Source organism: Peromyscus eremicus, chromosome 8a (assembly GCF_949786415.1).
Source record: "Peromyscus eremicus chromosome 8a, PerEre_H2_v1, whole genome shotgun sequence".
NCBI classification, from domain to species: Eukaryota; Metazoa; Chordata; class Mammalia; order Rodentia; family Cricetidae; genus Peromyscus; species Peromyscus eremicus.
The window spans coordinates 56,126,174-56,141,422 of NC_081423.1; the positions used below are offsets into that span (position 1 = coordinate 56,126,174).

Consider the following 15,249-nt stretch of genomic DNA (forward strand, 5'->3'; position numbering starts at 1 on the left):
TGGTCCACAGCACTTTTCTTTATTCTACTTCAGTCCTGGTCCTTCAGGGGACTTAATCACCCATGGTGATGGCCCGTTCAGAATCCTGTCTAACACCTGCCTGACCTCGTCTCTTCCTCATGCCACCAACCAGCTTTCCCACAAAGACAGTCTCATTAGCCGTAACCACACCACACCCTAATTCTTGGTTTCAAGCCACCTACTCTAACCACCATTTCCTACCCTTCCAGCTCACTCGTGTCCACCCACAGTTCTCCTACGTCAACTCCCTATTATCTACACCACTTTTTCACTGTCCACCGGCTCCCTCCTCTTTTGCTTTCTTCTCTTCCTAGCTTAGCTCATTGCTATCATCACTATACCCAACACAGACACCACAAATTGGCTTGTCTGCCCCACCCCCTTGTCTGGCTGACCTTTAACCTTGAATGAACCTGTCAACCATGACTGCTCCTGAGTAGTCATGTGAAGAGTGTTACTTATAAAAAGATACCCTCAAAACTCCCACTAGGTTCTACGGTTTGCATTTTCAGTTCATGACACAGCCTCACATAAGCAGTGGGCATTGAGATCTCCACTTACTTGTCTGGCCTTCAGTCCAGCCCACTCTGCTCAACCTTTCAGAAGCCTGGGGTTATTCAAACACTTCTCTTATGGTAAATAACAGTAACTTCCCAGTTTCTAAACTCAGTGCACACTTTCAAAGCTCATTTTTTTCTCCACCTCTCAGTGGCACGTGCAGTTCATCCTTCTTTCCTCCTGGGAGCATTTCCCTATCCTGACTTGTGTGGCATCTACTAGACACTGGGCTTTCTTCTCTCTTAGGGATCTTTCTCCGCCACCACAGACGGCTCCTTTGCATCTGTCAGATCTCTGAATGCCTGATTGCTTCACAGCTTCGGCTTCGTTTTCTTTCTTTTCTTTGGGGTATGGTGGTGTGCACCTTTAATCCCAGCACTCAAGAGGCAGAGGCAGCAATGGCTCTGTGAGTTTGAGACCATTCTGGTCTAAATAGTGAGTTCCAGGCCAGTCAGAGCCACACCATCAGAATTTGTCTGGAAAAAAAAAGCCAAAATAATAATGATGATAATAGTAATAAATAATATATAAAATATATATAAAATCTCAGAACACCCCCTCTCAGAGCTTCCCGCTTCATGGATTTCACACACTCCTTGTGAACCGGTCGGTCTCTGCTTGCACCCGCAGCTCAGAGCCCCTTGCTCACCAGGCACCAGTGGAGTTGCCTACTCGGCTAGCCTCCTTTTCGGTCTGGATAAACTGAGCTCTGGAATACCTCAGCATCTTCACAGTGGCTATTTCCTGTTCTTGGAATGTTCTTCACTAAACACTTCAAATGCCACTTCTCGTTTATAATCGCAGCTTAGGTAGAACATCCCCAAAGTGCCCTTCCTTGATTACTTTATCCAGAAGAGAACCCCCTTTTCTCTTTCTTTGTGGGGTGGGTTTCTAGACAGGGTTTCTCTGTGTAGCTCTGGCTGTCCTGGAACTCACTCTGTAGACCAGGCTGGCCTCGAACTCACAGAGATCCTCCTGCCTCTGCCTCCCTAGTGCAGGGATTAAAGGCGTGTGCCACCACTGCCAGGTAAAGAGACCCCTTTTCTAATGAGCCCCTCTCCTAGTCCTATTCATGTCCATTATGTAAGTTTGGGTAGTCCACAGTGACACATTTATATAAACATGACACAGTTGTCGGTCGTTCTGTTTTGTTTTTGAGACAGGGTCTCACGATGCAGGCCTGGCTAGCCTTGCTCTGTAGACCAGGTTGGCTTCACAGTCACGGAGATCCGCCTGCCTGCCTCTGTCTGCCAAGTGCTGGGATTAAAGGCGTGTACCACCACAACTGGCGCCACCACCACCATTTAACATCTGTTTACTTCTGTGCCGAGTGAGCTCTCCCCTGGCAGCCAACATCCTGAGAATAGACACCTGCTCTGTCTATTTCACACCTGGACCTCAGATTCCGGAGTCATTTCCAGCCGAAAGTAGGCCCCCACTCAGTGTTTATTAAACAAAAGAATAGAGGGTTAGCCGGGCGGTGGTGGCACACGCCTTTAGTCCCAGCACTCGGGAAGCAGAGGCAGGCGGATCTCTGTGAGTTCGAGGCCAGCCTGGGCTACAGAGTGAGTTCCAGGACGGGTTCCAAAGCTACACAGAGAAACCCTGTCTCAAAAAAACCAAAACCAAAACCAAAAAAAAAAAAAAAAAAAAGGGGTTAAGACAGCTGCACATGCAGAGCTGAGCCTCTGGTAAGATCAGGGATAGAAGTATGAACTTAGAAATAATTATAAAAAATGTGCCTGGAATCAAGGTGTGGTGGTATACATTGACAAGCGCAGTTTTTGGGAGCAGTGAGCAAAACCAAACCAAACCAAAACAAAAAACAAACAAACAAAAACCCAGTGAGATGTTCGGTTGATTTCAATGCCCCAGGACTCACATGGTAGAAAGACTCCTAGTAGCTTCTCTCTGACCTCCACACACAAATAAATAATAATGTAATTTAAAAAAACTTGCAAGGAGTTGTAGCCTAGTGAGTGCATTTGCCTAATATTGCTATGTCTCTGGGTTCCATCACTAGCATATATAGATATAAAAGTCTGAACAAATTTGGGATAGACAGAAACATCCTTAACCTGTTAACAGCTACCTACAAAAACAGAGTATTAGCCTTGATACTGAAACATCAAAACCTACCCCTCTAAGAACAGAGACAGGAGTTGGGTGGAAGTGGTGGTAAACTCCTTTAATCCCAGCACTAGGGAAGTAGAGAGGCAGGTGGATCTCTGTGAGTTCAAGGACAGCCTTGTCTACAGAGCGAGTTCCAGGACAGCCAGGGCTACACAGTGAAACCCTGTCTTGAAAAAACAAACAAAACAAACAAGAAAGAACAAGGACCTCAGTGCCATAGCAGCATGTTTTTCTTTCTTTCTTTTTTTTTTTGTTCAAGACAGGGTTTCTCTGTGTAGCTCTGGCTGTCCTAGGACCCATCATGTAGACTAGGCTGGCCTCAAACTGAGTGGTCTGCCTGCTTCTGCCTTCCAATTGCTGGGGTTAAAGGCATGCACCACTACACTTGGCCTTATTTTCAAATTTTTAATATTTATTTATATTTTTATGAGTACAGGTGTTTGTCTTTCAAGGGTCTGTGCACCCTGTTTGTGCCTGGTGCCCTTGGAGGCCAGAAGACGGTGTTGGATCTCTTGGAACTGGAGCTGCAGACAGTTGTAGGCTTTCATGTGGGTTGGGACTCGAACTTGGGTCCTCTGGGAGAACAGCTAGTGCTTTTAACTGCTGAACCATCATTCCCACTTTAAATATAAAATCTCATACCCAGTTAAATTGGTATTAATTCTGGGTGTCTAAAGACAGGAACTGGGGTGTAGTCCTGAGGTAGAGCATTTGCCTATCATATGTAAGGCCCTGAATTCAATTTACAACACCATAAATAAATAATAATATAAAAACATTTTTACATTTAAATACTTAAGATTTACCTGCACATCCTCATTAGAATTTATATGCTGCCTTTAATCCCAGCACTCGGGAGGCAGAGCCAGACGGATCTCTGTGAGTTCAAGGCCAGCCTGGTCTACAGAGTGAGTTTCAGGAAAGGCTCCAAAGCTACACAGAGAAACCTTATCTCAAAAAAAAAAATTTATAATTTAAATAAAAGTATAACAAAAAGAATTAAACTTCTTATCTAGGATGTAGTGGTCTCAGGATGGGAGCAGCAGCCAAAGGAAATCCTAGGAGCTGACCATGTAGTAAGCATGGTCCCATTCAGTCAGCCCAAACTAAAGAGGTAATATAGAGGGTTCCAGGAGGATGGTTTCCAAGAAAAAGATTTCTTAATAGGATAAAACAGTATTCTGGGCAGAGTAGGGAAGTAAAAGAGATCAATTATACTTAAGGCACTGCCAGAAAAAAAATATAATTAGAAACTCCAACCCAAAGACAAATTTGTATAAGGAATAAATATAATTACAGTGCATTACAGTATTTGGCTCTCTTATTCTACATTTATAAAGTCAAAGCAGTACAGAAACAATTTAATGAAATAATTAAATGATAACTGAATTTAGGGAAATGAAGGATGGAAGGTAATACGACATTTAAATCACTACTGATTGCAGCAAAAATAAACATAAGATCTAAAATGGATACATAAGAAAATCATCATGCTTTATTTATTTATGTGTATACTGGAGGGAGATGTGCACGCATGTGGTGGACAAAGGACAACTTGCACATATTGGTCCTTTCCTTCCACCATATGAGTCCCAGGGATCAAACTCAGGCCATCAGGCTTGGTGGCAGACCCCTTGACCCGCTGAGCATCTCAATGGCACTCAGGCATATGCTTTAGAGAAATGAGGTAATTATCATAAGAAACATATGCATGAGAGTAGAAAGGGCTGGCTTATGGCAAAAAGGATTTAGGAGTGGGAATGGGCTACCACAGGCATTTTTGGTTTTCACTGTAAGCCATTATACCTTGTTTGATAATGAATTATGGCTATGCATTGCTTCAGTAAAATATAAAATTGAGTTGAAGATGTAGCTCAGTTGTTAGAACACTTGTCTAGCAGACAGGAAGCCCTGGGTTAAATCCTTAGAATTGCATTAAGAAAAAAAAAAAAGAAAGAAAGAAAGAATAAAAGATACTTGAATTTAAAAAAGAAAAGATTTTTTTTTCCAAGACAGGGTTTCTCTGTGTAGCCTAAAACAAGGTTTATTTCATGTATATGACTGTATGTACATGTACCACGTGCTTTTCTGGCACAGCAGTCAGGAAGGTCAGATCCCACGGGATTGGAGTTCAGGTTCTGAGCTGCCATATGGGTAATTGGGTCCTCAGTAAGAGTAGCAAGATTTAACCACTGAGCCATTTTTCCAGTTCTGCCCCAGCAAACAAAAGATATTTTAAAAGGAATATTTTGGTCCAGGAAAGATTTTTATTTTATTTATTTATTTATTTTTTGGCTTTTCGAGACAGGGTTTCTCTGTGTAGCTTTGCGCCTTTCCTGGATCTCGCTCTATAGACCAGGCTGGCCTCGAACTCACAAAGATCTGCCTGCCTCTGCCTCCCAAGTGCTGGGATTATAGGCGTGTGCCACCACCACTCGGCTTTTTTTTTTTTTTTTTAAAGATTTATTTATTTATTGTATATACAGTGTTCTGCCTGCATGCCAGAAGAGGGCACCAGATCTCATTATAGATGGTTGTGAGCCACCATGTGGTTGCTGGGAATTGAACTCAGGACTTGTGGAAGAGCAGCCAGTGCTTTTTTTTTTTTTTTTCCCGCGCCGGAGCTGAGGACCGAACCCAGGGCCTTGCCCTTGCTAGGCAAGCGCTCTACCACTGAGCTAAATCCCCACCCAGCCCCCAGCCAGCGCTCTTAACCTCTGAGCCATCTCTCTAGCCCCAGATTTTTATTTTTTATTCTTTTTTTTAAAAAAAAATAATTTATTTAAGTTTATCTTATGTGCATTGGTGTGAAGGTGTCAGATCCCCTGGAATTAGAGTTACAGACAGTTGTGAGCTGCCATATGGGTGCTGCGAACTGAACTCGGGTCCTCTGGATGAGCAGCCAGTGCTCTTAACCTCTGAGCCGTCTCTCCAGCTCCAGATTTTTATTTTTTGTTCTTTGAGATAGGCTTTCAGGTAGTCAAGTCCGGCCTCAGACTTACTTTGTATGTTACTGAGGATGACTCTGGACTACTGATCCGCCTGCCTGTACCTCCCAGTTCTGAGATCCCAGGTATGTACCACCATGCTCAGTTTAGGAGGAGTGTGTTCCAAAATGAACTTATGGAAACACTAATAGATCTTCCAGGCTCTCTTCCCTGTCTGTTTTCAGTGATTGCGGCAGGCAGCATTTCTGATAATGAGTTCAAAGAATTCTCAAAAAAAAAAGGGATCTGTTCTTCAAGCCTACAGTTATTTGTATTATTTTCTCATTCTGAATAAATAAATTCTGTTTTTTTTTTTTAAGATTTATTTGTTTATTTTGTATACAGCATGTATGACAACAGGTCAGAAGAGGGCACTAGATCTCATTACAGATGGTTGTGAGCCACCATGTGGTTGCTGGGAAATTCTAGGTTTTTAAAAACTATTTATTGTCAGGCAGTGGTGACATACTCCTCTAAGCACTCGGGAAGCAGAGGCAGGTGAATCTCTGAGTTCCAGGACAGCCAGGGATACAAAGAGAAACCATCTTGAAAATCCAATAAGTAAATAAATGAACAAACAAATAAATAAATAAAATTTACTCCATGTATGTATGTATGTGTACCACATGTGAGCCTGGTGTCCAAAGAGGCCGGAAGAGGGTGTTGGATTCCCTGGAACTGGAGTTACAGACATTTATGAACCTTCATATGGGTCCTGGGACTCAACCCTGGGTCCTCTGAAAGAACAGCCAGTGCCCTTAACCACTGAACCATCTCTCCAGCCCTAAGCATAAAATTTTATACCCAGCTGAGTTGATATTATTTCTGGGTGTTTTAAAATAGGAACTGGGATTTAGTCCTGAGTTAGAACACTTGCCTATCATGTGTGAGGTCCTGGGTTCAATCTATAATACAAATAAAGAAAGAAAAACATTTCACATGGTTAAGTATTTATAAGATTCACCTGAACATACTCATCAGAATTCAATATGCTTCAGCAAAATAAAGGAGGCACATAGACAGACATGCAGACAAAACACCCATACATATGAAATAAATAAAAATAGACATGCAAATCAGTGGAATAGAGAACCTAGAAATAAATCCACCCAAATGTATGAAAACCATACATTAGAGAAGAGACAGGCTTTTCAACAAGTGATGCTGGGAAAACTGGATATCCATAGGCAGAAAAATGGAACTAGGTCTCTGTCTTTCACTTTGTAATTAAAGTTTATTCAAAATGGATCAAAGTCCTTGATTTAAAAACCATCATTACTATTACTTCTTTCTGAGGCAGGGTCTCCCTAGGCAGTCCTGGCTCTCCTGGCACTTCCTATGTATACTATGCTGACCTCAAACTCACAGACATACACCTGCCTTTACCTTCTGAATGCTGGAAGTAAAGGCATGAGCCGCTATAACTGGCCCTTTATTTTACATTGGTTTTCGAGACAGGGTTTCTCTGTGTAGCTTTGTGCCTTTCCTGGAACTCGCTTTGGAGATCAGGCTGGCCTCAAACTCACAGAGATCCACCTGCCTCTGCCTCCCGAGTGCTGGGATTAAAGACGTGCGCTACCACTGCCTGGCTTATTTATGTATTTTCAAAGGCCTAAATGTAAGGCCCTAGTCTCTGAAAATATTTTCAGATACAGGGACAGGCAAGGGCTTTCTGAAAGGATTCCAACAGTTTGGGAAATAGCACAAATTGACAAATGGCATCACATGAAATTAAAACAGCAGAGGAAACAATTAACAAGGGAAGAGACAATCTGTGGAGTAAGAAAAACCTTCTTGGGATCTACACTTCAGATTAATGAATAGCTAGAATCTATAAAGAACTAAAAAACAAACAACAATGAAACCAAAAAAATCAAAATCAAGAAAAATCATCCAGTCAATAAATGGCAAAATTAAAGACGGTTTTCAAAAAAAGTACAAATGGCCAATAGGTATATGAAAATTTGTTCAATATCTTAAGCTGTCAGGGAGTCACAAATCAAAACTTGAGAATCCATATCTCCCTACTAAAAGAACTATTCTTTTTTTTTTAATTATTTATTTTTATTTTATGTGCATTGATGCTTTGCCTGCATGTATGTCTGTGTGAGGGTATCAGATGTTGGAGTTACAGGCAATTGTGAGCCACCATGTGGGTGCTGGGAATTGAACTCAGGACCTCTGGAAGAGCAGTCAGTGCTCTTAACCTCTGAGCCATCCTTCCAGCCCCTAAAATAACTCTTTTTTTTTTTTTTTGGTTTTTCGAGACAGGGTTTCTCTGTAGCTTTGGAGCCTGTCCTGGATCTCATTCTGTAGACCAGGCTGGCCTCCAACTCACAGAGATCCACCTGCCTCTGCCTCCCGAGTGCTGGGATTACAGGTGTGCGCCACCACCACCTTGCTAAAATAACTATTCTTAAGGAAACAACAAATGGGGTGAGATGGCTCAGTGAGTAAAGGAACTTGTCAATCTATCTGACCACCTGGGTTCTATCTCTGGAACCCACAGGTGAAAAAGAAAGAACTGACTCCTCCAAGTTGTTCTCCGACTTTTGTTTTGTTTTGTTTTTTTGTTTTTCGGTTTTTTTTTTTTTTGAGACAGGGTTTCTCTGTGTATTTTTGGTGCCTGTCCTGGAACTCACTCTGTAGACCAGGCTGGTCTCGAACTCACAGAGATGCACCTAGCTCTGCCTCCCGAGTGCTGGGATTAAAGGTGTGTGCCACCGCCACCGGCTGTTCTCTGACTTTTACAGATGCACCGTGGCATACAGGCATGACCATGCATGTGAGAGCACACACACACACACACACACACACACACACACACACACACACACTGCTGGCTGAGGATGGGTGGACGGGTTAGAAACCCTTATATTGTTGGAATGTAAATTAGTGCAATCACTGAGGAAATCAGTTGGGAAGTTTCCAAAACCAAAACCAAAACCAACCTAGATGGCACATGCCCTTTAACACCAAAACTCAGGAGGCAGAGGCCATGGAATCTCTGTGAGTTTGAGTGAGGCCAGTCTGGTCTATATAGTGAGTTCAAGGACAGCCAGGGCTATGTTTGTCAAACACACAAACCAAAAACAAACCTAAAAATAAAGGGAATGGAAAGATGGCTCACTGGTTGAGCACCCGCAGCTCTTGCAACGGATCTGAGTTTGGTTCTCAGAACCTGCAAGGCAGCTCACAACCGTCTGTAACTCCATTTCCAGGGAATCTTTTTCTGACCTCCAGAGGCAGTGTATACACATGGTGCACATACCTCCATGAAGGCACTCACACATACACATAATACAAAAATAAATTAGAAAAGAAAAAGTTGGGGGAGGGTGGGGAGCGGGGCCAGGGCGGGAGGGGGAGGACAGGGGAATCCGTGCCTGATATGTAAAATTAAATTAAATTATAAAATAAAAAAAATTTAAAAAAAGAAAAGAAAAAGTTATTTGAAAGAAAATGATGGACCAGGAGAGAGCATCACGACGAAGTGAAACAAGCACACTTAAAAGGATAAATGTGTTTTCTCTAGTGTATGTGGAATCTAAACTTCAGTAAGAACTGAAAGTAGAGTGGAACTGTTTTGGAAGAGGAAGGGAGCCAGTGGGAGAGGGATGTGGGGCAAGGTAGTTAAGAATGTGTGTGAACATGAAAAGTACAAGTACGAAAATGTCATAATGAAACTCATTGCTCTGTATAATGAGTATATTTAAAAACAAAAATACAGGGGCTGGAGAGATCGCCAACGATTAAGAACACTTGCTGTTCTTGCAGAGGACACAGAGGACAGGATGGTTCTTAGCACCCATGTAGTGGCTTACAATCCTCTGGAAATCCAGTTCCAGGGGATCTGATGCCCTCTTTCTGAGTTTGGGGCACCAGGCACACACACAGTGCACATAAAATTTACACAAGCTCATACACATACACATTGAAACAAATAAACAAAAAATCCTTAAAAACAAAATCACAGCAGGGTGGAGGTGCATGCCTTGCAGACAGAGGTGGATCTCTGGGTTTGAGGCCAGCCTGTCTGCAGAGCAGTTTCAGGATATCCAGGGGTACACAGAGAAACCCTTTCTCAAAAAACCAAACTAAACCAAAACCTGAAATCACAAAACTGGCTTAGTCCCTAAGTTGGTGGCATTCACTCAGTGCTTATTTGTTCCTTTGGTCTGACAGGACAGTGGTAACCCAGGGTCTTGTGCCTGCTAGTGCATTAATTTTTATAACAAACCTGTTGGAATCTGCCTCTCTTGTTCACTTTACTTGGAGCTCACAGAAACTGCAGGCCTTTGTGGGTAGAAATGTAGTTGATTTCCTATGTGGAGTTTTTGTTTTCTACAGTCCGGGTACGGGGAACTAAGGACTGAATAAACACTTATTTTAAGAACAAACAAAATTGACTGTCATTGTTATTTTTCCTTCCCCTCTGTCTCTTTATTGCTATGGTGTTCACAAAACTTCCAAATGGGGAAGAGTATATATAGCTGAATAAGGTTTATTTTTCCTAACCTTGGGTTTCACACTTGGACTTTACATAGTAGGTGCCTTTCTGGACAGTTTGATCTATTATGGATTCCATCCTCAGGTGGAGACTGGGTATCACTAAGCAGTAAAGGCGGAGTCTTTTCCCAATCCCCCTGCCTCAGCCTCAGTGTCGGGATTACAGGCGTAAACCACCCACCCAACCAGCCGTATATCCAATTGTGCTAATCACAACTCCGCACTTTACTCAGTCTTACTAATTGTTTATTTAAACGTTTTCTGCTATGAGATTCAGAACATTTTATTTCAAGGATCATTCTGTGCATTCTTTATAAATTATCACCATGCTTAAAATGGGGCACACCAGTACTAAATTCGGCTTTGTAACAATGACTAATTCGCACACCTCGTATGTAGTGTTAGATGGCTGCTGGGTGCTCGCTAACAACTCGACATCTACCTCCTTCTGGTCCCATCACTCTCAGACCTCCTATTACATCGGGAGGCAGCGTCCTGACCCTCCGCGACCTCTTTGTCATGGCGTCCGCGGGACGTCTATCAGGCGAGGCTTCCGCAGCCAGGCGGGCGTGGACCTTCCCAAGATGGCCGGGCTGGGCTCCTAGCGCGCGGTGGGCGGGGTTCCGCCGCCGGAGGCGGGGCAGCAGGGCCGAGGGGTCGGGCTAGCAGGCGTGCGGCTTCTAAAGTAGGCAGGCTCAGCGCGCTTGCGCGGAGCGGCCCTGCGCGCAGTGAGGCAGTGGCGGGGGAAGGCACCGGTGGGGCCGACGGGCGGGCTGAGGAGGGAAGCGGGCGAGCGAAGTCCCAGTGCGCGCCGCGGCGGCCCGGGTACCCTCCCCTTCCGGGCGTGAGGCGCTGAGAGGAAAGCGGAGCGGAGCGGACTCGCATCGGCAGCGAGGTGCTTCTCGGGTCGCCCCAGACCGGCCTCCCGTGGCTTCGGCGCTCCAGTCGCGGGGCCCGGGTTCCTCAACACACGTAGCTCCAGCCGCCGTCAGAGCTTGTCCCCAGTCCCTCGAAGCCCCGGCGGCAGCCCGGGCTCTTGGCGGGGAGGATGACGGAGCTGCAGTCGGCGCTGCTACTGCGAAGACAGCTGGCAGGTGAGCGGCGGGGCGCCGGGCCGCGATCGCGGACCGACGAGCCGCTCGCCTCCTCTCGCCGGCTCGGAGGCCGGGTGGTGGAGGGCCGTGGGCCGCGAGGGTGGCAGCCTGCGCGTCTCCGGCCGGCCGGTTGGCCGGCGACACTTCTGGCCCGGCTGTGGAGGGTGTTGGGGGCGGGGACGCGCCCCAGCCTCGCCCTCGGACGGGCCGGGCGCCCAGGGCGGCTGCCCCCTCCCCCACGGAGCTGGGGCGTTGCGGGGGAGGGGCGTGGGTCCCGGCCGGGCCGACCCTCCCCGAGGGGCGGATCCCGGGCTCAGGTGCGGCCGAGGCCGCGGGACCTCAGGGACCCCGGGAGGCGTGCGGGCCCCGCGCGCCTGCGAGTCCGAAGCTGGGGCCGGGGCCGGATAGGGGAGGCGCGCCAAACTTCTGGCCCGGCAGCGCGGGGTCCGCGGAGTTAGGGCAGACAACAAAAGCGACGGCCGGGCCGGCCCGGGTGCTGGCGCGGGGCGCCGAGGGCTCGGCGGGGTGCGCGACTCCGCTTCGCCTGCCTCCGCCTGGCACGAGCTCGGGGCTGCGCCGCCCGTCTGGGGGAGGGTGGGCGCGGGCGCTGAGGAGAGCCGCTCGCTCGCTGGCCCGCCGGCCGGCCGGGGCTTTGTGCTCGGCGCGGCTCCGGCTCCCGCGCAGGCCCGCAGCCACCGGGCTGTGACCCGCCTGAGGTTCTGGCCAGGGGCGGCGGCTAAGTGCCTCCCCCCGTGGAGTCTCCGTCCCCCTCCCCCATTGTCCCGGCCTCCGGCCGTTTGCGGCTTCCAGGTTGACTTTTTAGGGGGTTGGCTCCTACTCTGCTAGGACTGTGTGAGCGGAGCATGCGCGCTGGAGGCGTACGTGTGCGGAGTGGAGCGGGGGGGAGGGAGGAGGCGGGTTGGTGGCTTCACAATGCCGCCCCACGTGCTGCCAGATTTAAAGAGAAATGAACCGGTAGTTACCCCTGCTGTCCCAACGCCAAGCGTGTCCCTGGCTTGGTTCAGGCGATCCTAACCCCTCCTCAACCTGTAGCCAGCTCCCCCCCCAACCCCGCCCTCCTCCGGCGAAGCGCTGAAAGCTGGAAATGAAGATAAATGAAATAGATTTCTGTGAGTTTGAGGTGTCAGTTAAATCACCCTTTATGGCTTCTTAAGGAAAAGGTCGACAAGGGCTGTTACAGATTGTATAATTATGTTTATTATTAGACCATGAGCTAGCAGGTTTGGACAAGTATTAAAGTTCTAGATGGGACAGTGATTTGAAGTGAATGGAAAAGTTACACCCATCAGAAATACTGTGTTCGAAAGAAGTGAAAATTTCATCTTACTTAAAAATGCCCTTTTACTGTGGTCTTTTCCTACCTTTATTTTGTTTTGGAAGAAGGAATTAAGATTTTTCTCTCCTTAAGATTTTTTTTTTTTTAGTCAGAGGCAGGCTGGTCTCTGAATTTGAGGCCTGCCTGGTCTACAATAGTGAATTCGAAGACAGCCAGAGAAATGTAAAGAAACCCTGTCTCAAAAAACAAACAAACAAAAAACAATTAAAAAAACCCAACTTTACCTGAATACGTTTTTATTATGTAGCAAATCTTTAAATAGACGTTAAGTACTAAATATTAAAACAGAAGTCTTACATAATGGAAATGACATACATCTTAAAAAGTGCAAAAGATTTTAATAGTACTAGTATGTTAAAAACCATTACATTACCCTTTAATCCCAGCACTCAGGAAGCAGAGGCAGGTGAATCTCTTGAGTTCAGTGCCAGCCTGGTCTACAGAGTGAGTTCCAGGACAGCCAGGGCTACACAGAGAAACCTTGTCTTGAAAACACCAAATCAAACCAAAAGTAATACCCGTTTGTGAACATAGTCTTTTTCTTTTTTCTTCCTTCCTACCTTTCTTTTTTTTTCTCTGGAGCCCTTGGCTGTCCTTGAACTCATAGATCTGTCTGCCTCTTTCTTGTCTCCCAAGAGCTAGGGTTTGAATCCTTTGTCACCACTCTAGGCTCTAGGCTTGTTTTCCCTTTTTTTTTTTTTTAAATTTCTTATTTATTTACAGAAATAATAGGCAAAACATTCTTAATTTTTAATCAATCATTGATTTTTCTGAAGAGGTATCCTAAAATATACAGCAAGAGAGAATAGAAAATGATTAATTTTTCAGGTTTTCTTTTTTTTTTTTTGGTTTTTCGAGACAGGGTTTCTCTGTGTAGCTTTGCAACTTTCCTGGAACTGGCTTTGGAGACCAAGCTGGCCTCGAACTCACAGAGATCTGCCTGCCTCTTCCTCCCCAGTGCTGGGATTAAAGGCGTGTGCCACCACCGCCTGGCTCAGGCTTTCTTATAGTTACTTAATTGCCTAGTAAATTATTATTATTTTTTATTTATTTTTTTTGGTGCCTGTCCTGGATCTCACTCTGTAGACCAGGCTGGCCTTGAACTCGCAGAGATCCACCTGGCTCTGTCTCCCGAGTGCTGGAATTAAAGATGTTTGCCACCACACCTGGTTTATTTTGCTTTCTTTTTTGGTTTTTTCGAGACAGGGTTTCTCTGTGTAGCTTTGCGCCTTTCCTGGAACTCACTTTGGAGACCAGGCTGGCCTCGAACTCACAGAGATCCGCCTGGCTCTGCCTCCCGAGTACTGGGATTAAAGGCGTGCGCCACCACCGCCCGGCTATTTTGCTTTCTTAATCAGAGACAATGTAATAATAAAGTCATTTTTTAGGGGTTTTAATTAACTTGCTCAAAATGTATGGAACAAGGTTTGTTAGTTGAAATGTGAAAATCTTAAATTTATTTGGGAAGAATTGATAAGCACCTAAAAATAAAGGTGCTTATCAAGATGCTTTACCTTAGTATCAGTTTTTAAATGGGTTTTCCAGTATCACTTGAAAATAGTAAAGAATGGTAAAATGTAATTTCTTGAAATCAGTGAACGTGTATAAAGTTTGATAATAAATGCTTTAAAAATGTTAAAATGAACTGAGTAGGTAACACAAACCTGTTAAATGTTCTCAGTGTTAGAATTTCAGAAACTTAAAACAGTGGCTGCATTTTGTTGAGCTAGTAGTCTGCCAATGATAAAAGGTTTTGATTCATTATCTAGGAGAATTTATCCTGTAATGAAGAACTTTGTTCTCCAGTAGTTTAGCAGAATGGTGCCCTGTGTTACAGATTTGGTACTTTTAGGGCAATTGTTGCTGTGGAGGATTTTACCTGTGCAGTAAAGGTTACACTATTCTTGTTCTGTACCCACTAGATACCAGTAGTAAGTACATCCCCTCATTTGTGATACTGAAAAATGTATCTATTGCCAGAAGTCCCCTGAGACAGAGTCATTGGATTATGGTGTTTCACCATTTTGGCTATTGGGAAAAAACCAGTAAGAACACCTTATACACCCTCATGAAATCAGATAGCTTGTGTATTTCTTTGTGATATTATTAGGTTATGACTTACTCCTTTACAGATTTAGTTAGTGGCAGTTTTTATTTTTATTTTTTGTGATGCATTACATTAAACACCAAGAAGTCCCTCAGTACAACAGACTAATTAAAAACATTTTAAAGGTATTATAAACACAGGTTAAAATAGAGTACAGAGCCCGGCATGGAGGACATGCCTTTAATCCCAGAATTTGGGAATTAGTTCAAGGTCAGCCTGGTCTACATAGATCCAGGACAACCAGGGGTACATAGAGAGACACTGTCTCAAAACCAAAACAACAAAATACAGAGTGCAGAAATTAATAGTTTTTCATCCTGACCAAGAGTCATGTTTGAGGGTTTACAAAGATTATTTTTTACATTTTATTTTAATTGAGACTGTATCTTGCTTTGTAGTTCAAGGTGGCTTTAAAACACCTGGCCTGCCTACTTCTACTTCCTTAGAAGTTTGATTCCCAGCACCCACATAGTGGATAACAAC

General features: G+C 45.0%; 1 protein-coding gene across 6 annotated transcripts in view; it reads left to right on the forward strand.

The window, feature by feature from the left end:
* The first annotated feature begins 10,758 nt into the window (after nucleotides 1–10,758).
* Nucleotides 10,759–15,249, forward strand: part of Ube2g1 (ubiquitin conjugating enzyme E2 G1) — an 83,483-nt gene continuing 78,992 nt past the window's right edge. For 2 of the 6 annotated variants that reach the window (XR_009380663.1, XR_009380662.1), the window contains exon 1: nucleotides 10,759–11,302. Coding sequence is in view for 3 of the 6 variants with exons in the window: in XM_059271134.1 (XP_059127117.1) it covers nucleotides 11,257–11,302 (46 nt within the window). In the remaining 3 variants the exon portion in view is untranslated. The remainder of the gene's footprint in view (nucleotides 11,303–15,249) is intronic. The other 4 variants (XM_059271134.1, XM_059271133.1, XR_009380661.1 and 1 more) reach the window with 3 other exon arrangements.